This window comes from Alligator mississippiensis, chromosome 13, assembly GCF_030867095.1.
Source record: "Alligator mississippiensis isolate rAllMis1 chromosome 13, rAllMis1, whole genome shotgun sequence".
NCBI lineage: Eukaryota > Metazoa > Chordata > Crocodylia > Alligatoridae > Alligator > Alligator mississippiensis.
Window position 1 is genome coordinate 7,810,517 of NC_081836.1, and position 27,211 is coordinate 7,837,727.

A 27,211-nucleotide genomic window follows, 5' to 3' on the forward strand; every position below is an offset into this window, starting at 1 on the left:
TTAGCGCAGGGTTGCTCAGCCCCTTCTGTGGGCCAGATCCGGCTCCCGGTGCAGTGTTATCTGGCCCATGGGGCTCCCCGCAGATCCACGGGGAGCCCGGTGGGTTGTGGCCTTCCACATTAGATCAGGCGCACAGGGCAGTGTGTGACCCAATCCCAGCATATGGGGCAGGGCAGAGTTGGCCCCGGGGCTCAATCTGGCCCATGGACCAGCCCTGCACCATTCGTCTGGGCCAAAATCTTGAGCAGCACTGATTGAGAGCTATCAGAACAGTCTTTTCAGCAGAGATAAGAAAGGAATTGGCAAGGGGTGGACAAAGCAAGGTGCAAAAGTCAGAGCTCTTAGGATATACCAGTATGTTCTGTTCAGCTTTTATCTGAGTTTGGCAACTTAACCACCTTGGTTTCCCTATTTTTAAATGGTGAGTGTAATGTAATCTGCACGGGTTTGTTAACGTTTTAAAGGCAGACAAGGTTCTTTGGGTAAATCTGATATCTTTTATTAGACCAACTCAAATAGTTGGAAAAATTGTTCTTTGCAAGCTTTCGGGTACAAATACCCTTTGTCAGGCTGAGGAAACATCTTTGAAAACATTCTAATGTTTTTAAAAGCACTTTGAGATCCTTGGGTAAAATATGTTACAGAGTGGGAAAATATTAATATAATATACTTTCATATTATAATGCATACATGCAAGCCAAGAACAGTAGTGGCTCTCTGTCTGGAAATATCACATCACAGACAACACAGGCAACAGAAGGAAAACCTAGATGAGAAAAGATGAAAGGCAGGGACCTAGGCAGGCTTCTGAGAATGGTATTATTATTATTAGTGCCATATAAATAATTGCAAGTCAGTGCTAGTCAGATTGAGAGGGCAGGCTTGTTATGTGACTAAGACACTAATTCTGAGATTCAGAAAATGTGGGTTCCAGTTCAGTCTCTCCTCAGATATCCCACATGACCTTGGGTAAACTCATCTGTCTGATCCTCTCCTCCTCACTTGCACATTGGGGCTCATAATTCCTCCTTTGTCTACTCAGAGCACAAGGTCTTTGAGGTGGGGGCTGCCTCTTTTGATGCCTTCCTACAGTACATAGCAGCAAGGCACCTTGGTTTTGCTTGGGGACACCTTTGTAAGACAAAAACTAATGGTGTGGTCCCCCATTTACCCTGCTCGGTTCTTCAGACCCTGATTCCTCACGCAAGAAATGCCAACAAACAGGGAATGCAAGTGTCTTTATAGAGAAAAAAGGTGTCTTGATTCATCTTGCTGGGGTCATCTAACCCCATCAGTCTTTCCTGCCCAAATGCAGCGGGGGCTGGACCCGATGATCTGTAAGGTCCCTTCCAGCCCCTAACAATTATGAAACTATGAAACATTGCTTTTTTCATAACCTTCACATGAAGAAAAGTAAAAAAAAAAAAAAAAAAAAAGTTTCTCCTTCTCTGGGTAAAATTCAATCAATTAGCACATTTGTTTTTCCAAGGAGGGGAGAGAAACGGGACCACTGTGGGCTGTTCGTTTCTGACTGCATGGCCCAGGGGTCTCTTTTTATATTACAGTGAGTCGCCCCCAAAACAAAACAAACTGCTTCACACAGAGGAATGTGTTTTACTAGACACAGCTGCAGAACATGTGTTAGAAATTGATATTTTCTGCACATTTCAGCCGAAGAATTTTACACTTGACCAAGTGCTCGATTGCCAGAGGCCCCCAGTGGAGAGGGGTAAAAGACAAGCGTGGAGGCGATAGCTCTGTGCCACGGAGAGCCCTCCAGGCAGAGATGCCGGCTGACTCTAATCTGGCAAGCCCCGCACTCATTCTTGCTGTCAGGAGGGGAAGTGGTAGAAGGGAGGCATGGGCAGGGTCTGATCCAGGAGGGCTGCAATGATACAGTTGCACCCCCTTTCATTCCTGCTTCACCCAGACTTTCAGACCAAGTGCTGGGGAAGGGCAGCAGCATTTCTATTGAGGCAATGCTGAGAAAGTCAATTGAGTTCATGGCTCATTGCCATCTCCCTGATTCAGGCTAATCTCTCTCCACCCACAGGAGTTAAGGATTCCCTGTCTTGTCCCACTACTCAAATTATCCTTTCTTCTGCAATTTTGCTGTCTTTTAGCCCTTCCTAGTAATGTCTGTCCTCCTGGTAATGTCTGTCTTCTATTTCACAGGCCTCCAGACAGTTTTTAGCTCTAGCTAAAAAAACTTAAGTCAAATGTAGTCATATGAATTTAGGTGTAGAAATGACTGACAGTGAAGTATTAGAGGCACTAAATTTTGTTTTATAACTCTGAATAAGAGACATAGGCAGACAAGGTTATTTGGGTAAACCCGATATCTTTTATTAGACCAACTCAAATATTAGGAAAAATCGAGACATACATTTAACTATAATGACTACAGACCTAATGATGCAGTATCACTTGCCTATTTTGTTGTGTTTGTTTTTTTATTAACTTCGTACAGAATCTAGCAAATTAGCACGTGGTCCAATAGTTATTTTTGTTTTTGCTTTGATCTTAAAACTGAATAGTAGAGTGCTGTATTTGTAAACCATCGCGTTTCTCTTCAGCTGGAGAAAAAGACGGGTTGGTGTCTATGCGAGGATGCGCGCCCTGCTTTTCAAAATCCTACATGTGCCCATGGGCTTGGAGGGGGGAGATACGGGCCTGGACATAAGACAGACAAGGTTCCTTGGGTGAATCTGATATCTTTTATTAGACCAACCCAAATGGCATAAGAACATCACGCAAGGGTTGCCCTCGACTGTGTCGGACGTCGGTCCATGCTGCCCAGTCTCCTGTGCCACGAAGCGGGGAGGCAGCGGGGTCCCACTAAAGCAGGAGGCAGCCACCCTTGCAGGGGTGCCGTGGGTGGACTCGGACATTTGAAAGACGACCTCTAGTCGTCATCCTTGGAGAAGCTGGTGGCTCTTTTTTTATTTATTTAATTTGGCCAAATTAGCCAAAACTAATTCCACATCCAAGAGTCCAGAACCATAAGCGGCCCTACTACTGGCAAACATCCTCCACCCACGCTGGGGGCTTCATGATGTTTCCAAACCCTTTGGCGGGTGTCCTATGTGCCCAGAGGCTTGCGGTTCAGATGCCCCCGAGTTTCGCTTGCCAGGAAGGAGACTCCCATTTCCATCACCTGGCAGGTCCTGAACCAGAAGAGTGCATCTCCTGCGAAGCGGTGCAGGAATAAGCTTGCCTTCTTGCCCACAGATGCATGCCACGCTTGATCTGAGGCTGCGAGCAAGAAATGCAGGAGCTGCCCCTTGAGCAAGGAGGTGCGGGTGGATGACAGGCTGGGGTTGCCTTCTCCGGAGGAGCTACCCGCTGCTGCTGCAGGGGCTGGGGGTGCCGATGCCACCCTTGCAAACTCTCCGAGAACTTGCGCAGGGGGAAGCAGCGGCGAGAGGAGCAGGGAGGGAGCCGGGCGGGGCCGGCCGGGGCGGGGCCGCTTAAGAGCGGCGGCGGGAGCGGGGCGGCCGCAGCCCCGGGACCGGCATGGCTCAGCCGCGCTGCCGCTCCGTGCTCATCACCGGCTGCAGCCGCGGCATCGGGCTGGGGCTGGTGCGGGGGCTGGCGGCCGGCCCCGCCGCCCCGGACCTGGTGCTCGCCACGTGCCGCTGCCCCGAGAAGGCGCAGGTAAGGCGGGTCCCCCCGTGCCCCGCAGCCCGGCTCTCGTCCGCCTGCACGGGCTGCCGCGGAGCGCTGGGAGCCGGGTGTCCTGCCCCTCTGCTCAAGGCATTTTACCCCCCACAATCAGATGGAGACGGACTGGGGGGGTGTTTTACTTACTTGCACTATTGACTGGCTCGGGATGTTTGCTTCCAAACGGGTCCTGGTACAAAACAGGATGAGGACCGCTGTCGCTAGATGACCCGTGGAGGTCCCTTCTCGCCACGCTTCTCCGATACTTAGATCTTCCTTGTGCCTTTAAAGCGTGGCCCTGCAGACTGAAGGCACTACATCTTGGCAGGGTTTTTCATCTGGCTGTCCTCAAAAACTGATGGAGGGTCTCAGCTGAAAGAGCAACACAGAGAAAAGGCTCGTTTTCTAACCTCGTCGTTCCCTATACCAACAGGAAATGAAAGCCTGATACCCCAACATATTATTTGACCCAGGATCCTGCTCAGAGCACCCGATAATCTCACGAGGTCCCTTCCAGCCCTAACTGGTGTGAATCTGTGTGAATCTCTTGAGTGTCTATTGCCGATGTTTCCTGGGCGCAGGATGCGGGGTGCTGCGGTTGCCCGGTGCCAGGTTGGGGTGTTGGGTCTGTGTGGTGTCGGGGTTGACAGCTGTCTTATGCAGAGTTCAGATGCCGGAGGGGATAGGGTAGTTTGGATAGGGCTGGTCCGGCTGCAGGCAGGGGTTGGACTAGCGTTTCTCAACCCGTGGGTCGCAACCCAAAAGTGGGGTGCAAGAATATAGGAAAAAGGGTCAGAAACAAGCTTTAAAAATGGATCATATTTTGCATACATTTTCGAAAAACTAGATGCTGCTTCTGGTTCACTATATGTTAACACTGTGCCCGCTAATAAACTGGGATCTGGGTTTTCTGTTTGTCATGGAGAAATGTGGATTTTCTCTTTTAAAGAGCTGCGGTAGAGACCAGTGCAGCTGGCGCAGGGGTCCCGGCGGCGGTGGGGGCAGCAACAAGTCTTGCTGCCCTGATCTGCCATCCCACCTGCTGGGCTGCAGAGGCAGCTCCTGCCTGCGCCAGTCTGGCCAGGCTGCAGCCCCGTGCCTGCTGTGAGCACAGAAATCTGGGGGGGCATGTGCCCCCCATGCACCCACCCCCTGTCCCACATACTGGGGGCTGGTGCTTGGGGCAGGGGGCAGCAGGTCAGGAGTGCTGGGGTTGTAGGGGGCTGTGGGTTGGAAGTGAGGGGCACTGGCAGGGCCAGAGGGTTATTTTCTACTTATTTACTGGGTCAGGACTGGCCCTTGATGTTTGCTTCCAAATGGGTCCTGGTACAAAAAAGGTTGAGAACTGCTGTCACTAGATGACTGGAGAGGTCCCTTCCTGCTGGGCTTCTCTGATACTCCAAGTTGGTGTTCCTTGTGCCTTTAAAGGGTGCCCCTGCAGACTGAGGGCACTACATCTGGCAGGGTTTTATCAGAGCCCTCTGGCTGTGCTCAAAAACTGATGGAGGGACTCAGCTGAAAGAGAAACACAGCAAAAAGGCTTGTGTTCTAACCTTGTCATTCCCTACACTGATCAGGAAATGAAAGCTTGATACCCCAACATATTCAGGAGCTCACAAAAACTCAAACTCTGTGCTCCCGTTTCATATGCCTATCTCAAAGGAGCTCTCAAAGGTGGCTATTATCCCATCATATTAAATGCATGTAGCCAGATAGGAACAGCATTAGAAACCGAGTTTTCCTCATACAAAGGCATGCTGCCCCTTGTAAAATCAACCTCTGAACATGTAAGAAGCCTCTGTCTTTTAATATCTGTTCCTATAACTCTCATGAGATCCTCTGTGTTCCCCAGCTGGTCAGAGACCGTATTGACATAAAAGCTGTCAGGAGAATTAGTTATGGTTTTCCCCTCATTGGCTTTAATTTTGGGATTGGATTACAGTGCAAGAGCGTGAACCAGACCGATCAGTTCACCTCCAGGTGAGAGCCTGTCTTGTTCTCCAGCAACATAATGCTGCTGTGTATGCACTTGCATACTCTGTGGGAAAACAATTTTCAGATCCCATAGCCTGGCTCAATCTCACAAAGCCTCCAAAGCTACACCACTTAGTCTTGTGTTTGCTTCTCCTATGATAAGATCTTGAATTTGAAGCATATCTGGAACAAATTAGACAAATTAGTGTACACTGTGCAACAGTGCTTTCAATGCGTGAAGCTGGTGGAGAGGTGCAACCTGCCAGATATAATCTTTTTGATTGGATGCTTCATCTAAAAGTTCTTGTTTCTTATTAGCAGGGTGGGCTGGAGGGGCAGGATGGGAGACCTCTTTTTATTAATCCACAATATATGGTATAGTATGCTGTCAGGTTGTAGGGCAGAGGTAGGCAACCCCCAGCACAGGTGCCGGAGTGTGGCACATGAAGACATTTTGATTGGCACGTGTGCCTTGGGGTGGCCAACAGGAAGGGGCCAGGGCTGTACTGCCACAACACAAGGCTCGGGCCCCTCATGGCTCCTCTACCATCTGCTCCTGGTACACCAACATCTTAAAAGTCGAGGTTACAGGTGTTTTTGGCACTGCCCAAAAAAGTTGCCGACCCTCATTGTAGGGCCTTTGTACAAACTGTTTGAGGAAATAAAATAGCTCTTTCAGAGGGCAGGCTCTCCTAATTTCTAGAGGTATACAAGACTATAGCATGTGCACACTGTTAAATTTTCCACGCAAGGTGAAAGCATGGTTTGAAATGATGGGGGCCATCATGCCTGCCAAAGAGGTAGGCTCTGATCCTCTCTGAGAGCCATTCTGATTCCCTTCCCCTTCTTGATCCATTGCCCTGCTCCCTGCCCAGTGCTTCCTGCCTGCCTGACTGCTCTCCTTTCTGCTCTCGACCCTGTGCTCTCTGCTCTACCGGTCACTGTATTCCCAGCCCTCTCCCCAGTCCACTGTGTGCCACGCACAGCGATTGCTTGTGCCCCTTGTGGCACACGTGCTGTGGGTTGGCCACCTCTGATTTAAAATGAAGCCATTGAACCTCACTAGAGGATAAGGGAGCCAATAGAACTAGTGTACCTCCTTTCTAAGAAGAAAATGGGCCTGATTTTAAAGATCTTGCTTATGTCCATAGAAACCTGGAATCTGGTCATAAAATAATTTGGCCAACCACTTCGCCATTCTGTAAACACAATGCTCTTGTGTAGGCAGGGAACAGGATGTAGCTTTAAAGCTGCAGTCTGATAATCGCCTGGGATCCGGTGGAGACTATCTTGCTCGGATTGCAAGGTACTTGGGGTAGGGACTGCTCTTTATGTTACACCCCGGTGAACACAATGGAGGTCTCTAGGCAGTTCATTTAAATCAATATCATAAATCTCCTTTTGAAGCAGGCTGAAAATATCACCACTTCAGCTGGCTAAGGGTTATTTCTAAAGGCAGTCTTCAGAAACCTCTATGAAGAAGGGGAACAGGATGTTGAATAATTTAAAATTGCCACATAAATCTTAATGGCATTTCTAGTTTTAATTACTGAAATCCTAAGGGAACATGAACACAAAACCCAACTCTTTCCTTTCCTTCTACCCTCCCAAGCAGTGTAGTCCAGAGTGGATTCTCACTTTCTAAATCAGTACGATGTGCTTCTCTCATATCTCACCCTTGCAAGAGAGAGCAAGAGCAAGAAAGAGCAGAAGAACAATAGGATTGATATTCCTCCCTTCTCTCCCCACTTGAATTATGTATGACATTGGGCTTGGACATACATGACTTAAAAGCAGAAGCTTCAAGCTCAGAGCTTAACTTCCAAGTTCTTAAAGACTCTACCCCTCCAAAGCCACTTCAGATACAGCTGGCTGTGACTGGAGCCATTTACTCCACCTCAAGGATGAGGAGCTAGTGTACAGTGTGGGAAAACCCAGAGCAACAACTCTTATCCCAGAAGTCCTCCAGAGAGATGAAGACTTTCCCAGGTGGAGGAACACCCTGGTGCAGAGGAACATGCCTGATTTTTCTCTCCCAGTAGCAAAGGCAGTGCCCATCTCTGCGGTGATAATGTAGAACAACAGCAAAGTGTTGCAGGTGAACTTATGATAGCAGAAACTGTGGCTCAGGATGAATAATTCCCAAGTATTCTCTGCAGTGACCTTGCCAAACAAATGGACTTTGATAATGCGATGAAGTGGAGCAAGCCTGCAAGTGCTCCCTCTAGATGTAATTATTATCCCTCTCATAGGAGTGATATGCTGGACCCTTCAGCTTGGATTTGATTTTGTTAGTGCATAGTTCACACTGCTTACACATTGTTTGACCTACATGAGTAGTTGAATTGACTACACGTATTGCATCAAGTCAATCCTGAACATCTGTTGTGAGGACCAAAAACTGCTGTAGCTCTTTTGGACAACCTGGGAGAAAAGTTAATGTTAGGTGTGCTGAGAAGGCTAGTGGATCCTGAATCCTAGAATTCCATCTTTTCCCCATTTCTGGTCCAGTGAACAGAAATGGGCAACCTTGTGGCTGCCCCTCTCATATAAACCAGGCCACTCTTGACTGTGTGAAGCACCAAGTGCTGTGGGTACTGTATAAGGAGAGATGCCTTCTTGAAAAACTAAATCCCTGGCAGGCAAGCGCTAAAGAAATCCAAGGGGATATTATGCCCTCCTACCCAAACCTGTCTCCCTTCTTCTCTAGAAGATGATGATCCTGCCAGATCATTTTGAGACACGCTCTGCCATCCAAGATTCTCACATTGAAACTGTTCTCCTTCTTTCCTCTCTGCTGTGTATCCCTGATTATATAGGAAAATGCTTAAAAATCCCTCACTTGCCAAAAACCCTTCATTTCTCTTCTCTGGAGGACTTCCAGCGATAAGAATGTGCTGCCGTTCATCCTTTGAAATAGGAGATGCTCCTATGAACAGTGCTATGTCTGTTCCCTTTGCTACCGTGCGCAGCAAACGAGACACTGGAATGTTCCTGCACAAAATCTTGCTTGATGAAGAACTCGGTATTCAGTGTGGCCGGCTAGACAAAAAAAGGACTTAGATGTTCTACGGGACAAGAACATGTGTCCTGCCAAGATAGGCACATCAAGGTCTCCAAGACAAAAGGTGCATTCTGAAAGGCTTTGTAACCTTATCAGTTCCTTAGGAGTTTTTTGTATTTGTATTTGTCTGGGGGGGAGGAAAGAGCCTCACTTCTTGGTTTCTGGCTTTTGCTGAGTCACAGTGGACCATAGATTAGATGCAGTTGAAAATAATTAAAAGGAATGTTTTAAGATAAACACCACCCAAAGACACATGGGAGTCACGACCCGAAGCAGTGTACAGCTGATTCAACGAAAGTGGCTGGCATAACACTAGAGGCCAAGGCATCCAGGTTGTAGCCATATTGGTCTAGAGGCAAAAGGAATCAAAATTCGTGGAAGAGGTGATATCTTTTATAGCAGTGTTTCTCACCCCATGGGTCACGACCCAAAAGTGGGTCACAAAAAAGTATCTATGAACGGGTTGCAAGCAAAAACTGGATCAACAAACTTTAAAAATGAAAGAAGAAAAAAAGTGGGAAATCATGGCTTTCCCCCTGCAGGATGCAAGAGCTTCAGCCTGCAAGGGGCTGCCTGGGGCCTCCCTTGTCCCATACACCCACCTCCTGCCCCACACGCTTGGGGGGCTGGGGGCAGGGGTTAGTGGGCTGGGAGTGAGCGGCACTGGGTTGGGACTGGCCATAGATGTTTACAAATGGTTCCTGGTACAAAAAAGGTTGAGAACTGCTGTTTTATACGACCTAGAGGTCAAAGTCTGTTCAACAGGCCAAGAGGAATTTCTAGGCAAGGCAGTCTGCTTATCTAGGACTGCCTCAAGCTGTCAAGAGGAACATAAATCTTCCACTGCCCTTGTGGTCCTCTACTACTTTGATGGGGCTGCCAACAGGGGGTTCAGTTTTGTTTGGCTTGGTCACTCTTAACTGGACTGAAATTGCTGGGGAACTTTCAGGCTACCCTTGGAGAGCTGCAAAACTCCAGCCTTTTCAACAGTCCTTCTTCCTGAGAAAAGGAAATGTCTAAGGAACTACCCATAAATCCAGCTAAACGGACAAATGCATTGCAGCTGCTTTGGATGCAACCTAGAAATAGTGATCATATATACCAGTGGGTCAGATGGAGCTGAAAGCAGGGAATGTCAAACAGAGGGGATTGAGAGTTTCCTGCTTGCTGACTTAAGCGTGATTTGTATTTGTATTCCTTTGCTGGTCTGGTAAAGCAGCTGGCTGATAGCAACAAAGAGCCTTCCCACCAAAACTGGTAATAGTTCCTTATGCTAACAGAACAGTAACCTACATAATTGCTGATATAAGCACACAGCAAACTTGTTGAGCTTTTTAAGATCCTGAGGGAAGGTTTGGGGTTTTTGCCTTATTTATTACATTGCTATCATGCTGCATTTCTACGGGAACTGGAATGTAAGCTAAGTAGCAAGTGCTCTTTCCAAGCTGTCATAAACCATATTATCAGCACGTTTAAAGATATCTGGTTTGATACCGATGAAACTTGTCTCCAGTCACCATGGGTGGAATTCTGCTTCTCTACGATCATCCGAGCGGCAGGAGTTCAGTTGTCTACATGGCATTGGTAGCACTTACACGCAGGTGGCTGTTCTTTTTCCTGGTAGTGTGGACACATATATGGGCACTGTAACAAGTGGGCATTCCAGGGCCAGTCTAGTCATTGGCCTGCCCACTTGTCTCAGGGCTAACTGCCCACCTGCCTTTCCTGCTATGCCTTTGATGAAACAATTGGAAGTTGTTAGCAAGGCGGGAGGCTGCCCGCTTAATTGCCCTGATGCCAAGGGCCTATACACAGCTCTGAACTTCCCCTTATACCATGTCCCATGCCTCGCAGATGGCATCCACAGCCTAACACCTGGCCCAAGCTTATTTGGCTTAACACCTGGCCTATAGCATACCTCACACTGGGACCCGCACTCCCATGCCCTCACACTGGGCTTGCAGTCACACCCACTTTGGGGCTCCCAGTCCCTCCATTTGTCACGGACTCCATGCCCGGCTCAGGACCCTCTTGGTCCCCTCTTGGGCTCTCATCTCCTTGCCTGACACTGGGCCTCAATCCCCTTGCCCTGGGGCTTCACACCCAGCTCCTTCTTGAGGCTCAGGATCCCATTCCCCTTGAAGCCTCATGCTCAGCTCCCTTTGTGAACCTCAGTCTTCACTGTGGACCTGGGCTCTGTCTCGGGTCCCTTCACATGACCTAGACTGTGCCTCAGGTTCCACACCGCAAACCTGGGCCCTTGCTTTGTCTTCGGGGTGTGCTCCCTTAGCCTTTCCCCTCCACAGGGTAACCCACAAGGCAGTGGGGGCTGAGGCTTTCTGGCACCCCATACTCACCCTTCACTAGGGAGGCACAGGTGTGGCATTTCCTGGAGACTACCCTGCCACCAGCAGCCCCACCACACCGTCCAACCCCAGCAGGGTGCAGTTTTAGGTCATGCCCCAGGACCAGGAGCCTCCAACATCCCCATAGCTCCTGCCCTGTACCTCCAAGATGTTACATGAGCAACAGCTGTAGCCGGGTAGTGTTCTTCTCCCGGCTGCTTGCAGCCAACTTCTGGCTCCGCTGCTCAAGGCCTGCTCTTATAACAAACAGGTGGGCTCTGTTCCCAGTCAGGCAGTTGTGCCTGATTGGGAGTGCAGCCATCTGTAGGCTGCTCTGCTGCTTGCCTATGCCCCTTTGAGTAACAGATCACAACTTGTGCTCTGTTACAGGCACATGCACTACCTGTGTAGCCTAAGCATGCACAGTCGATTATGCACTGGCCATGCATATGCCTACTGTGTGCGCACACTCCTTGTGGATGCACACTGGAATCCACAGCCAAAAATAGTAGGCAGGCCAAAACCCATGATTAGCAAAGTGTTAGACTCAGCAGCAGCAATGTCTTCCCATCTTTTAGCCCCAATAGCTAAGCAGTTACAGCATTTGCCTAGAGAGCCCCAGAGATCCACGTTTTAGAAAGGGAGAGTCCTCCCGTGTTCTCCCCCAGATTGATTCTAGACTCGTTCCTCAGTATTGTTTCAGTTTGTTCGAGGTTCTCTTTGCACCTTGAAGTGGCTACCGCTGTGAAAGGTTGGGTTTGTTCTTTCTGAGCTCTGTTACTGGGTGCCTAACCACTGGACGTGTGAAACTGCGGGCTAATTTGCTTTAAAACAATAACTGTAAAAATTAAATTTGAAATCTTAAGACATTATAGGAAGTTTAGGCTTTGACGCCACATGCATTATTCAGATAGGATTATTTAAGATATGCTTGTGTTTAAATAATTAGATTTTCTTTTTTGGCTAAATCTTCTCTTTAACCGTCCTGGTTTAAAGACACCTGCACAGTCACTGGAAACAGAACTTCACAAACAATTTAGCTCAAGCAAATGTGCGTTCTCTGAAGAGACATTCCAGTAACACCTTGAAGTGCAGTTAGCAAAAGAACTGTAAAAACTATCCTGATTATTAGTATCTTTAATCTAGGATTGAGGCACATTTACACTAAGTCTGTTACTAAGGGGCTTATTACAGATTGTTCATGTTGGCTCAGATGTAATCATCACTGATAGTTTAGCTTAACAGAGGTTCTTTGTTAATGGTATCTGCAAAGCTTAGACTCGAGAGAACTGGCAACTCATTCTTGGCTACCAGGTTGTAAAATAGACATCTGTGTTTCCTGGAAGCTTAAGATGAAATAATTTAAAGACTGCCGAATAAGTAGCTACACTACACTATTTCTTGCTGTCTCGGGAGTACTGAGGAATGGGAAAGATCCCCCTATGCTCTCTGCTCAGCATGAGATCTTTTTCTGGAACAAGTGATGCTGTGCCCTTTTTAGCAGTATCTTCTCTTAATTTCTTTTAATTTGATGCACCAATATCTAATGGTGTCTCAAGTGGAGAGCAAAGAGACATGAATTTGCTACCCAGGGGTTGATGGTTCAGTGTGAAGCAAATGCTGTCATGCAAATACCTCTGTGTTCAGTATTTTTAAATGTGCTTTTTCCCCAGAGATGTGGATAAATGCTGAGGGATATTTTATATTTAGCTCTTGATTTTTAGTGTAGCTCTTATTGCCTGAACTTTCTGATTATTCAGAGACCACTCTGAGAGGAGCACCAGATGGAAGAGAGAGGGGCAATATTGGATACATGGCCTAATGTGGGCCCTAACTTCTAGTTAAACTAAGCCAGGTAACCACAATGGAGTATCTTCTTGTAAGTGTGACCTGAGAGCTGATTGTCTGGAGCGTGCTGCATTATTCTGTAGTTTAAGGCAGGTTGAAAATGGAGTCTCTAAATAGCACTGAAAAGGGAAGCCGTCCCTCCCTTAGGAGAGCATTTTCCAAGTTGTGGCTGACCCCTGTTCCAGAAGGGCTCCCAAATGAGTGAACTCGTTCCAGATGTTTTCAGTCTCCTGGGCCGCTAAGCCCACACCTTCCAGGAATGTCTGACTGTGGGAATTCCGTCTCTCGAATAAGCCGGAGAAGAATGCAGCCTGTCTGTCTCACTTGGCGAGGTTTCACTCTTGGCTTCGTGGCCTAGAAGTGGAAATATTCCACCAGGATCTATAAATCTGAGTCCGACACACACCTTGCCTATTGGCGGCTATGCCACCAGAGCCAGTCACGTTCCTGCGAGAACAAAGAACAGGGACTTTTCTTGTTCCCTTAGCCAGTCAAACTTTTAATCTGTAATTTCACTGAGCCTGCCTCATTTGGCACAGCTTAATTGTGGTATGACAGTTCTTTGCTGTAACAATCTTTTGTGCCGTGCATGTCAAAACAAGGAAACTGAAGTTGCTGGGGTGATGTGTAGCTGTCTGATAAAAGGCACTTCCTGAGGGTTTGCCTTTTTAGGTTCCAATATCACATGCTCCTTGCTTAAAGTAGTGCTGGGTTGATTGCTGCAACCAGTACAGAGGTGTCCTCATCTCAGATAATGGACTGTTCTTTTTATAGCCGCAGAGAATGACTCAGATGCTGACTCTCTAAGTGGGAGGTATTGCAATACCTGGTTGACTGATATCAGGACAAGGTGGGACTCATGGAATGGAGTCAACCTCAAGGTCCCTCATGCAGTGGCTAGACTTGTTATATGAACATTTTCTAGGTTAGAGCAATAAAAGCTATAACCAGGATACTGTCGTGGTGGAGGGGCTGTCAGCAGTTTTAACAAGCACATCACAAGGAGCTTGGCTTCCCAGAAGGGCCCAACATCCTGCTCTAATGAGAGAACCAGACTGAATCCTGAGCTTTCCTGAAAAGAAAGCTGTAAACACGTGCAGGGAAGATAACACACTTAAAACTTGCTTCCTCTTTCTAGGAACTCCAGCAGCTCAGCAAGCAATACAACAATATCAGATTGCTTCAACTTGGTGAGTGAAAGGACATTTTATAACAGAAATGTGTCCTCCAAGTAAGGTGGGGGGTTGGTCTTGAGATACAACCTGGAGGGAGGATTGAAGATCAGTAGTCATGTATAGGTTTCCTCCTTAATTCTTAACTCACACTTGCCTGGATACTGTCCACTTTTTTCCTGTCTTCTATTGTTTGGCAGCATTTGACTTGCATGGTTAGTTTGCCTATTAGTAAGGCTGTCTGCACTGAACTCATAGACTAGTGACATTTTTCTCCTAGACTAATTATGGCACTTGATATCTGTAGCCTAACTCTCATTCCAGACGCATGTATTTGATTATGCCAGTAGACCATCTCATTCAAACAACCCTGAAATTAGGATTTGCACTCAGTCTGTCTGGATTTCATATGGGTGAAATGGCCTTGATAACTCCCAAGAACAATCCTTTCATGATCAGCGCCAGTACAGTCATGATGCTGGACCTGGATCTCCTACTATTTTGTCTCCAATTTTTTTTTGATATGACAAACCTTCCAATCTGGATACGAGGAAGTGGAAATAAAGTGAACATTGGGACTGGTGTTGCATGACTGCAGCGTAGGAAGTGAGGTTTTTCCTTGACATCTTCATTAAAAGGAAGGATGTGGATGAAGAATTGGGCAGAAGGGGGAAGGGAGGGATGTGAGCCATATACCTTTCCTTTTGTCTGAAAGTTCTCTCCATGCCTGCTGCGATGAGACTTAATGCCACCCACACACATTGCCTAAACATGCCCTAAACCACACTGATGCTCTAGCTTTGTATTTCCAGTACATAATGTACTGTAACATAGGCTATTGTTGGCATACACAATCCATTTACTGCTGTTCCCTTTCCTTCTCATGGCAGATGTGGTCTCTGAAAACAGCATAAAAAAAGTAGTTAAGGAAGTAGAAGAAATTGTAGGAGACAAAGGGCTGAACTGCCTCATTAACAATGCTGGCATCAATGTGCTTGCTTCCCTGGAAGAAGTCACTGCTGAAACAATGCTCACCATTTATGAAACCAACACGGTTGCCCAGTTGATGGTTACCAAGGTAAGAATGAAATGTGGGTTCACTCTGCACTTCATGCATTACTCGCATAACTGATCTTTGGCTTCTCCCTCCTTACAGTACCATCCTCTTTTGGTGACCTTTAGACCCTTGTTAATATTTTATCTTCATGCCTTTGCCCATCAGAAACATGGAGAGTTTTTTTTCTGAAAGCTCTTAATCTGTTGTATTCAACTAGTATGGAGATGTTAACTCAACTCAACCCGCTGGATTAGGCAATGAATAGTGCACACAGTAGACCTCCTCAAGGTCAGCTTCCACAGCCTTCAATTTTATGCAAAGCTCCATGCTTAGTGTTTTCCTGGGTTGCTTCTGAAGTCCTCAGTACCACGTGTCCAGAATCACATAGAAGCCAGCTTTTTGCAAATCCTATGCCCAATTATATTCAGGTGCCAATGAACTCACTAGCTAAAGCCAGGTATGACACAGGGGATCTTTTTTGGCCAATTTACAGAGATGTTAGCTTAAAATTGTCTTGGCCATATTGCACTTGACTCAGTAGAACACAGTTTGAGTCTGAAACTGGTTGTGGTCAGGTAAAACTGAAGCTGAATTGAACTGTAATGACTCCTTTTTTCTTGCAGGCTTTTCTCCCCCTTCTGAGAAAGGCAGCCCAACTGAGCACTGGTATGGGGTGTCACCGAGCTGCCATTATCAACATGTCCTCGGTAGCTGCCTCCATGCAGTTGGTCCAGGCAAATGAGGTGTTCCTCAAAGTGTATCCTTACAGAATAGCAAAGGTGAGTCTTTCCCAAAACTGTGCTCAACTGGAAGGATGCAAATCTCTGAGTTAAAGTGGATCCTAAACTTAAAATTGAATCAGAAATGATGAGGTGACTTGGTTACTGGGCATACAGCTACTTGCTAGTCAGCACAAAATAAAACTGGTTAGAAGCTGTTTCCAGCAAAACTTTCATTGAGACATCCTAGTTCTGCATTTGAGCCACAAGGCATTCAAGTCCTGACACAGGTACTTCTCTGAAATGAGTCCTTTTAGAGATGGACCTAGAATTCTAGGGAGACCTCCCTAGGCCAAGGATGTGCCTACCTGGCCTTATAGTGTGCCTCTATCAAAGCTCAGCAAAGAGACCAATATAAGAGGCATTAAACTGGTTATAAGATGTAATGTCTTTTATTTTTGTAATGCTGGCATTAATCAGAAAAAGTTGGACATGAGTTTCAAGAGCCTATGCAGCCAGGGACTGTGGTGGTTGTGCACAGGCTAATATTGGATCAAGGATAGGTATAGCATAAAGGTGGCTGCCTGGGTCAAATTCTAGATTGAATGGTATGTCAAATTCACTCATGTTGCACCTTCACCTCAGCTGCTAATATTCTGGGTCACAGCTACTTTGGAAATAAAATGGAAAGCTCATTTCTTTCTACCTAGCTTTTCTTGTATTCTCAGACAACACAACCACACTGGCACAAAGCATTCCCTATAAACGTATGAAGCAGCTTACTTTTGTAGCCTGGGCAGGAACATAAAGACTGCGGCTTGTATTCTTAGTCTTTAAGAGCATTTATACATGTGCTCCGGGAATTGAGGGGAGGAGGCTTTAATTGGAGCTGCTCCAAGAGCCACTCTAATTAAAGCACCCAGAGCATCTTGTGTATCAGCATCCCTGCACTAAAAAATGGAGGGGGGTGTGTGCTTTAACTAAAGCTCGTCAAATGAGCTTTAGTTAAAGCACCCCTGCTGCCATTTTTCAGTGCAGGGATGCTGGTACATGTGGTGCTGGAGTCTGGAGCGGAGTAATTACCACACTCCAACAGACTTGATTAATCAAGTCTGCTTCACTACATGTGTATAGGAACCCTAAGTGTTTGGGAGGTGCCTGGCCTTCAGGGATCAAGAGTACATAGCTATAGCTTTCAGAATCCTGGAATTGATATTAACAGGGCTATTCCTGTATTGTTGGACACTTACTTCCTAGCCATCAGTACTTGCCCAAAAGGTGAAGCATTTTATTTGATAAAGGGGGTGGTGATGGAAATGGGATGCCAGCTGGCTTTGAAGCTCATAGTATGTAAAACTGCTCTACTGAGAGAGATGGTCTTTCCTCTTACAGACTGCACTGAATATGATCACCAGGTGTCTTGCTGCAGACTTGAAATCAGATGGAATTCTTTGTATTTCTTTGCACCCAGGATGGGTTCAAACTGATATGGGAGGAAACCTGGTTAGTGACCTACAGACTTTCTTTAATTACAAAGAAAGTAGGACTCTGCTTGTTGCTGCAACCCCTTGTATTTATTTTTATAATATAAAAACTGTAAAAGATTATAGATGTATATCCTTTATACTTTATAGTCCCCTTTTGCAGCTCCTTAATTCTACATGTTGCAAAGCTCTTTGCACTTAATTAGTTTGCAAGATTTATTTAATGTTACATTTAAGGAAGCTTTTGTCTCATTCTAGCAGAAATGTTAAGTGCAATTTTATTGCCTGTCCTTCCCAAAGGATGGTCTCAAATAATTGTCTTGTTTTAATCTTAGGCTCCCTTACAGGTGGAAGATTCAATTCCGGGTATCCTCTCAGTCCTGGCTAATCTTGGTGAAAAGCAGAATGGCTCCTTCCTAGACTGGCAAGGGGAAACATTACCGTGGTAACATATACCACGGACAACGGGACCAGTTTGCCAGCTAATATTTAACTTGTGGCACTGTCTTTGTCTATAGTTTCTTTTTTATACTAGTTTTGAAATAACCCATTTGTTATTCAACTGGACAGATGTATTTGGGGAGTAGTGACAGATTTTTGTTTGTTTGTTTTTAATCTGTAATGACTTGACCAGAGCAATATGCCTTTTGGCAAACACTTTGCCTTAGAAGGCAAGGCAGCAGCATTTGGAGTGGGTACTCTTCACCTACCACCCCAACTTGCTGAAGTGCAGCTTGAGGCTAGGAACTGTTCCACTTAGCTTCCAAAAAACCAAAGGTGATAGCTCTTCAAAAGTAATATAAGGCATACTACATTGGCCAAAGTCAGAGGTGACGGACACCACTGCCTTTTGGAGTTAGGCCTACTGATCTATGAAATGGAATTATTCAGATATTTCATGCTGAAAGGTAGAGGGAGATGTCTTGATTTCTCCTGAAAAGTGAACTGCTTTCTTACCTTTTGTACTGTACATGAGTCTTGCAGGTGACAACTCAGGTGAACCAACAGTGAAGTTCACTTAATTAAATCACCTGGATTCTGCATTTCTGTAACCTCTTCAGCCTCCTCTGTTAGCAAGCCCATGCTGATTGCACAAGACTCTTGTTTACTTCCATAATGGATGCCTAACACACCCTGGTACGATGGGGGAGGCTCTTGGACATAATCTCCTAACTAGTCTCCAATAAAAGTCTTATTAAACAAAACACCTGTTTACTGAACTACTTGAGAGGCTTTTCTACTTAGGAGTCTAGGTCTCTGCTCAAAGTGAGTGGAGATCAAATTTCCATTTGAAAGGTATTGCTCTCTGGCCAGTGCTACATGAAGGTGTCTCTGTTAGAGGCTGGTTAAACTCAGTTGGACCTGTCCAAAACACGGGCAGCAAAGGTGGAATGTATCTCTTCCATGGGGAACGATATCCTTATCTGGTATAAAGATTGTTGAATAATAACTGAGGGAGGATGAAAGGCAGGATTCCCTGACTGAGTCTCTTCTGCAGTAGTTTTCTACATACAATAATGGCCGGAGCGATTTCTGTTCAAGCCAAACTGGCTAGTTACTTCAGCGTACCAAATCAGTGGTTTTCTGTCTCAAGTAAGGTAACATAACATGGGCAAGAACCAAAGATATGCATGGCCTTTCCTGGACAGTAGACATTCTTATAAACCTGCCCTAGTTAGCTTGCTTGCTGGAGTCAGGTGGATTTAAGGTATGGGCACTGCAGTGCCTAGATCTTCTGAAACCACATGACTCTAATGGAATTTAAACTTTCACTTCTAAATTTTCCAGCCCTTTATGGGAACTCTTCTGTGAGCCCACCATAACCCATACCAAGATGTCTTGGCAGGATCTATAGACAACAGCCTGAATCAATAGCTGTTAGGACAGCTCACATCTGCTTGCATGGATATAGGGGGATGCTAAGACTCAGCTCTCTGCAAAGGGGAGGAAGAAGGGGGTAATCGGCCACAACCACTTCAGCAGCAGTTGAAGAGTGCAAGAGGCTCTGCTTGCTTTCAAACAGGTAGACCTTCAGCAGCTGGGATGGGTGTGGGGAATCCACTCTTTTTGCAGGAAAGGAAGAGTGCTAGTCATGCTCTTGAGGAGCAGAAACCCTTGTTAGAGTCACCATCCTAACTACAGGGGGTGGGAAAGGGAGTGGGGTGGGGAGAAGGGGAGCCTAAAGGGGCAGTCACTAAGGACAGGACAAATGGGATTAAACCATGTCCAGGAAGGGCATGCTGTGTGCCTGAAATCTAGATTAATCAAAGTCCCACCCTGTGCTGGTTCCAGTACTGTCAGTATAGGTTCTGCCTTGTAAAACATCCTGCACGGACATACATTGAAGCACCCTTATAGGTGATGATTCTGATACACATCTCTGGAACCGAAAACATTTTTTATAAAATAAACCTGGTACTAACAGCTCACAGCACACCTAATGCTGAAACTGATGCTTTGCCTGGATTTAATCTTTAGATGGTGTGTGTCTTCATAGCTCTTTTCCGTCTAAAGAACTGGTAGTCAGTAGCTCTCAACAGTGGAGTTCCATGGTTGGTGCTGCCTACCATGGATACACACCACACCTGCCTATTACTTGTGTTAGTCTTAAATCCTGACACTCCATTATCTGCTTCTATTGAAGCTGTTACAAGATACAAATAACCAGGAGAATACCAGTGGAAGAGTGAGCATTAGCTGACATCTTACAGTGGAGGCCAACACCAAGTCTGTAAATTGTCTTTTGCCTCAGCTGCCAAACACATGCCAGTGACTTTCATTGCAATCCTCCCTCCATAACTAAGATCAAACCGCTCACCTGGAGCTAAATGGCTGTATGTTGGTGCTCCCCCTCCATGTTATTGGCTGGTCAGCCAGACTTAAGTCTAAGTCATTGAGTTCCAGATACAAATTAGTTGGCTCAAGTGGTCAAGGGATTCACCTTTTTAAAACTTACATTACAACATTTCCTTTCCAAAGGTATTGTCCTGGTCGTAGGCATGGAGTACTCTATCCATTCATTCCCCATCTCAGAATGGGGGCAATAGAACTGCTGATTGAAAATTGGCTCATAGCCTAGAGCTCTGTTGGATAACAGTATTCCTTTTTCTCCTCCATGAGCTCCTTGTTCATTTGCCCTCCAATGGCAATCCAAAAGCACCCATACTGTGCAATATCATGGCCTAATTCCTGTTCTGTGATGTGTCAAAGAAGAGTCACTTGTGATGGAATGTGTTTGTGTTTGATGCTTCACCAACTCATACACAACGGAGAGGCGCAAAAAAGGGGAACAGTGTGGGAGCAATCCTTCATGCAAATGACAAAGACTTGAAAAGCTGGAGAAGCCACCTCAACCAAAAATTTCCTCTGACAGGCTTGGATGTGTTTTGTTTTAAGCAATGTAGATTTTTTTTGGTCTAGCCTGGAAGCATCAGCAGTTGCTGAAGAACTATCACAATCGTTACATCATGGACAGCTCAGAGCAAAAGGGGATAACAGATGAGGGGAAAGCACAGATAAGCCAACAAAGGTTCACCACGGGCCAACAAAATATGGAAAATCAGTGTTAACGAGAGATTAATTTCTGGTCTGTCATTTTATTACCAGTTTAAATGTGGACATGCTTCAGCCAGGTATCATTTTTCGTGTCCTCTCCCTCTAATCCTATTTTGCATTAGGACTTCCAGGCAGGAACCGGCCCCAAAGTTCCTGCTTCGTAGTCCAGCGTTCAGATGTTATCTCCAGGAATACTACCAAAAAAATTTGGCTGTGGGTATGGTGTGATGTCCTTCTCCCTGTCTGTATGCTCCTTCCTCTTGCATGGGATGGTCTCTAGACTTCAGCACATCGGCCAGGTCTGCTTTTCTGACGTGGCATGGATCGCTGCTGAACGTTCAGGGAATGCAATGCCATAGCCGGCAAAGCAAACCAAACACTTGCATGCCGATGCATCTCAAACAAGACTAAGGATGTCATCCACCTGCTTTCTCTGGCCTTGGTGAGGCCGCAGCTGGAGTACTGGAGCACTTCAGGAAGGATGTGGAGAGGCTTGAAAGGGTGCAAAGGAGGGCCGTGTATATGGATAGAGGTATGGAGAGCAGGCCATATGATGAGAGGCTGAGACATGGGTCTTCAGCCTGGAGAAGAGAAGACTCAGAGGGGACTTGGTGGCTGCCTATAAGTATATAAGGGGCGGACATCAGGGACTGGGAGAACGTCTGTTCACCAGGGCTCCCCAGGCTAGGACTAACGGTCATACATTGCTAGAAGACCGATGGAAATTAGACAGAAGGAAAAAAATCTTTACAACTCGAGTGTCCAGGGTCTGGAACAGACTCCCCCCCATCGAAGTGGTACAATCACATATTCTGGATATCTTCAAAAAGCGTCTGGACGCCCACCTTGCCGGGGTCACCTGCCCCAGCGGTCTTTCCTGCCCAAGCGCGGGGGGCTGGACCTGATGATCCAGCCCCTCACATCCATGAATTTCCAACCGTTTCCGTTTGAAGAAACCACTAAGACACGTTCAGTCACTTCATTTTTGCCTCAGGTCTGAACACGTAATCGTTCAGCCGGTCTCCAGGACGGTCGCCGTCCTCCCCTCGCAGGCCGTCACGGGTTGCTCTACGCCGCCAGGCTCGGCAATCCCGGCGGCGTTCGCTGGCATGAGGGAACGGCCGCTCCTCCCAGGTCTTGCCGGTGCTAAGTGCGGGCTGTTGGCCGCTGAGATAAAGCCAAGGAGAGCGCTCTGGGTCACGCCAAATCCACGGGGCACCAGTATGTGGGGAAGTTTCCCCGGTGGGAGCGAATCCACCCATGCCTATGGATGTGTTGAACATCTTCCATGAAGGAGCCGCCCTGGATAGCACGGGGGGAGCCTGGACTTGGTGCCCAATCCCCACCAGCTGAGCCTGGCTCTCGCCCAGGCTCACACCCAGATTAAAGCCCAGGTTGAAGATGAATGCGGGGGTGAACACGGCAGCGCGCTGCCGCCTCCGCGCTAGGCCGCCGCCTCCCGCACGCCCCGCGCGGGCCGGAACGCTGTCGGCGGGGGGCGGGCGCAGCCCGAGGCCGGATGCGGCGGACCCGGAACTTCCGGCGCGTCAGGAGGCACTTCCGGGAGCGTCCGCGTTAGCGGCGCTGGGATGGTGAGTGCGGGTGAGGCGGCCGGGTCGGGCCGGGCCTGCGGGCGGGGGGCCTCGTACTCCCTCCCGCCGGCCTAGAGCTGCTGTTTCCCGCCCCGGGAGCGGCGCGGGGGAGGGGAGCTGGGGCTCGGTGCATCCACTGACGTCACCCGCACGCACATTGCGGGCCTGTGCATGCATGCGTATGTACGCAGGCACACGGGTGCTCGTGCACACACGTATTCATACACATCTATACACCCGCACGCGCATTCACATGAACGTCTACATGCTCATGTATACACGTATGCGCATTCGCATGCCTACATATACACATGCATGTATACACAAGTGCATGTGTGCACATATACACGCGCGTTCACATGCACACGCGTGCAAGTATCCGTGCATGCAGTCACATGCACGCACGTACACGCACATGCATACATATGCACGCATGCACATACAGGAAACCCTTGCTATTTGTGGGTTTGACATATGTGGTTTCAAATATTCGCGAATGCCAAACCCACGTTTTAACTACGCTTCGTACGCTGACGGGCTCCTCGGGAGCTCTGCGCTCGCTGCTGCTGGGCTGCCGCTGCCCAAGCCGTGCCCCCCTCTCCCCTCCCCCAGCGGCCGGGGGCACTGCATTCGTGAACGCAATGCCTTACTTGTGGATTTTGCCATTTGCGGGGGGTACGAGAACATATTCCACACGAATGGCGAGGGTCTCTTGTATACACACGCACGTGCATGCACACATACAAACTCATGCATACACACAGACACGCACGTGCATGCACATGCACATACTGGCGTGCATACAGACATATACTGGCATGCACACATGCATGTACATAGGCATGCATGCAGACAAATACATGTAGGTGTGCACATGTACACATGCGTGCATACACATGCAGGCACTTGCACACACATCATGATGATGAAGGGCGATCATTTGCGAATGAGTAAGATTGTTTTCCAAGGATCTTGATGGTGGCTCCATAGCCCAATTCTAGATCCACACGTGACTTGTTGCAGTGAGGACAGGTGTTGCCAGGAGGGAACACACACACGCGCGTGCACACGCACACATCCATGCATATGCATACACAGAGACATGCATGCATTCATGCATGTGCGCACATACATGCATGCACGTATACGTACATATGCACGAACACACACACATACAGATTCACCTCCCCTCCCCCCCAATCAAAAGGGGGGGAGGGGGAAGATTTTGTTTTCTGAAACTAGTCCCAAGGAAAAATAGTTAGCTGGCCAGTTCCAGTATTTACCCACTTCAGGAGAATAGTTTCCTTTCTTTTAAAAATAAATACAAATGACACAAACAAAGTAAGGGGAATATTTTTGTTATCGAAGAGCTTGTGAAAAATAAACTTCCCACCGAAAGCTTTTGTCCAAGCATAAGCTAGCTTTAACTCGCATGATAAAGATCCTCAAGCTTTCCTGTATAGAAAATAAATACCAACGCCAATCAAAAGCTGCGTTAATGCCTCCCCTCCCCCATCCAATGTAGTGACATTACTCTAAGTCCCTGTCTTTCACTCCAGTACAGCAGAGCACTGACGTGTGGCTTCTGTAGTGGTGGGATATTTCATAGCATTTCAGGCTTTACGACGTGTTGTGTGTTTTGTACTTTAAAAGGATTCTTGTTGCGTATTAAAATGTTCCTTCTTGTGGTTCGCTGAATGAATGTTCTTATTTTGACAGTTGTTTTGTCTCTGACAGAGTGAACAAATCTGTTACAGATATGTTGATATCACGACTGACTTCTCAATTAGCAAAGGCTATGCGATTTACAGGTAAATCTGCATTGCAGTGTCAAGGTTTCATGGGTAATTAGACTTCCGGAGTTTGCTTTGCCAGAAAGCATTACAAGTCACTGGAATGAGCCAGTCATGCTGAAGAATAACATGAATCCTGCTATCTATTCATACCATTAAGTTTCCAGCATATATTGACAATATTGTGAAGTTTTCTTGCTGAATATTTTAATGTGGTTTTACAGAGACTTGTTCATTTGGGAACTGGATGGCTTACTAGTGTTCACAGTCTTTCTAACCCCCGCCTGCTTCATTCAAGGAGAAATTTTTTAGATTATTTTTAACTGGTTGCATTGTAGCTGATTAGGAAGTTTTGTCTTGCATGTCAAATATTTCTTTTTATCAGCTTCCTCTTTGGTAGGGTAAACTCTTAAGTTTTGTCTGGGTTCATTCCATGGGTAATTAAATAGTTTAGCCCTTTGTTTCTTTAGTGAGTTATACTTTCTGAACATAGCAATACAGATAATTGCATTTTTAAGTATTGAAACTCAATAACTATTTACAATAATTCCAGTATGATGCTTACAATAATACAGTAGGTTTGGAATAGGTCAGGCTGTCCCGCTGAACGCACTAACATATCCCCATCTCAGACTCTCTCTAGGGAGTTCAACCTGAGTTCCTCCCATAGTCTTCACTGGACCTAATGCATGACTCTAGCAGCTCATTTTCCTTCTTCAGGGACACTGCAGGCAGCAAGAGCTTTTGCTTCATGGAAAGAAGGGAAAGAAGCAACTGGTTTATGAGGGGTTCCTCTCATGCCCCCCCCCCCCCCCCCCCCCGACCCAGCACTAGCAGCCTACACATCCCTTGACAAGACAGCTTCTGGCTGCTGCAAGCTTATATAGTTAGCCTTGGACTTAAAACATAGATGCCTTTGCCGCAGACCGTACTGAAGGTTCAGGGTTCAAACCCTGCCATTAGCACATTATATGTTGGGTATTACAACTGTATACAATACAATTTGGTTTTACTTTTTTCCTACATTAAAAAAAAGCTGGAAAATCCTGTAAACACCAATTTTTTTAGGTCATAAAGTTAAGCATTCAAAAATTAGGGGTCATCAGATTTATGACACCCCAGACAACCTTAATTTCACTCCTGGGTGCATATATGCATTATGGTAGTCTTTAATGATGTGATCACGTGCTGTTTTTTTGATAATACCTTGTTCCATTTAGCATCCGGGACTGAATGGATGTACAAAGTATAGAATTACAGTTGCACAGGAGAACGTAAATTTGTCATTTCCATTTCCTAACTTCCAAATGATTGAGGTTGCAACCTAATTTACTTTATTTGTATGCAGTCTTTTTGGCATCCAGTTATAGTACTCATTAATTTTAAAGGGAGGGCGCTTATTACTTATTCGTGTCCTTTAAGCATTCTAACACTCAAACACAATTCTTGTTTCTCAAAGGACACTTTTTGCCAAGGCCAGTGTCTTCTGTTCTGTGCTTTGGTCCTGCGTCAGCAAACTACAGCACCCAGCCCTCTCATAACAATGGAGGCCATCCTCAGCATTCGTACGCACTGGACCCTGAACTGGAAGAAATGTTGGTCCCTAGAAAAATGTCCATCAGTCCTTTAGAAAGCTGGCTGACAGTTAGATACTTCTTCCCTAAAGTGGAGGTCATCGGTGTTCGTAAAAAGATAGGCTATGAACCAACTCAGCAGTATGATTGCCCCACGTCTGAAGTGGAGGCTGATGTGGAGGAAGAGGGAGGAGACCTCAGTGGTAACAAGGTTGAGTGTAAAAATGTGTTGAAGATTCGCAGGCGGAAGATAAACCGGCACAAGTACAAGAAGCTGCAAAAGCGAAGAAAGTTTGTGCGGAGGGCAATAATCGAAAATCGCAAAAAGAAACGTCAGGTGAGAGTGGGTTAAACAGAGCAGCGGATCAATAAAAGCATGTATGCTTCCAAAAATGGGCTTGCACTCGTTTTATCAGTTTACATACATGGTCCTTCTCATCTAGACCTGGCTTGTGAAAAACTGCAGCACTCAGTGGGAAATTTCTCAAATGCAATGGTAAAGCTCCATCTACATTTCAAGTCTAGGCTCTGCCATAAGAATAGCTGCATTTTGAGAGCAGACCAAGCTACTTAGATGCATATGTTGCTTCCTTTATGGAGATAGTACCTGGTGTTTGTTAAGGATACTTATATAGTGAAGTGTCTTTGTCTGTGTGTCACTTACAAGCTGTCTCACAGTTGCCCCCTTTTTCTATTTCAGAAAAAGTTTGAAAATGAATTGACTCTCATCTGGAAAAGAGCTGGTTTGAAAAAGCCTCCTGAGGGGTGGCAGACACCCGTGTTATTTTTGAGAAAATCTAAGTGATTACAATGCTTGTAATGTGTTTGACATTTAATTAAAGATTATTTAAAAAACATGGACCATCTCTTAGCATTTCTCTGGATGCTGGGGCTAGAGATAGATCTGAAGCCCTGGTAAGAAATTTCCTAGTATAGTAGTCCAGGTAGTATTTGCTATTGACTTAATAATAAAATGGCCACCTTGAAGGGGGAAAAAAGTTGGTAAAACTGATCCAAGTTAAAAAAAAATCAAGAGGCTCAGTGGCTCAAGAACAGGTCTCTTTTCCCTGAACTGACATCTGCCCAATCCACATGAAGAGGGAGATGGAAATAAATAACAAATATAATTTTATTCCCAGTCTCTTTACAACTCACAGAAATTGCCAGCGCTAAGGGTTTTTCTCATAATTGAAGTGCTGCAGTCGGAGGCACAAGGGACTGGGATGCTCCAAGACAGGTGTGCTGGTGACTGTTTCCCTTTTCTCTCTCTGTGACTGATAGAAACTTATCCATACAGTCTGAGAGTGGAAACCTGAACTGAGTGTCATCTTAACAGGAGTCCGTGGCCATATGATAACCTCAGTGACCAGA

General features: G+C 46.4%; 2 protein-coding genes and 1 long non-coding RNA gene across 3 annotated transcripts; 2 read left to right on the forward strand and 1 right to left on the reverse strand.

Moving 5' to 3' along the window:
- Window positions 1-2,321: 2,321 nt before the first annotated feature.
- Window positions 2,322-22,227, reverse strand: LOC109284706 (uncharacterized). Its single transcript, XR_002092264.2, has 3 exons — window positions 20,145-22,227; window positions 3,811-4,035; window positions 2,322-3,189 (listed from the first exon to the last, which is right to left on the reverse strand). It is a non-coding gene; the product is annotated as an uncharacterized LOC109284706 (long non-coding RNA).
- LOC102562076 (C-signal) lies at window positions 3,490-18,531 on the forward strand. Its single transcript, XM_014610091.3, has 6 exons — window positions 3,490-3,657; window positions 14,033-14,084; window positions 14,957-15,144; window positions 15,747-15,902; window positions 17,235-17,345; window positions 17,662-18,531. Exons 1-6 carry the CDS (start codon window positions 3,517-3,519, stop codon window positions 17,773-17,775), a joined length of 762 nt encoding a protein of 253 aa, XP_014465577.1. The 5' UTR covers window positions 3,490-3,516; the 3' UTR covers window positions 17,776-18,531.
- Window positions 22,228-22,267: 40 nt separating the features above from the next.
- AURKAIP1 (aurora kinase A interacting protein 1) lies at window positions 22,268-26,697 on the forward strand. The gene is made up of 4 exons (XM_019494045.2): window positions 22,268-22,473; window positions 24,193-24,284; window positions 25,726-26,177; window positions 26,541-26,697. The coding sequence occupies exons 1-4, from the start codon at window positions 22,283-22,285 to the stop codon at window positions 26,643-26,645; spliced, it is 840 nt and encodes a 279-aa protein (XP_019349590.2). The 5' UTR covers window positions 22,268-22,282; the 3' UTR covers window positions 26,646-26,697.
- The last annotated feature ends 514 nt before the right edge of the window (window positions 26,698-27,211 follow it).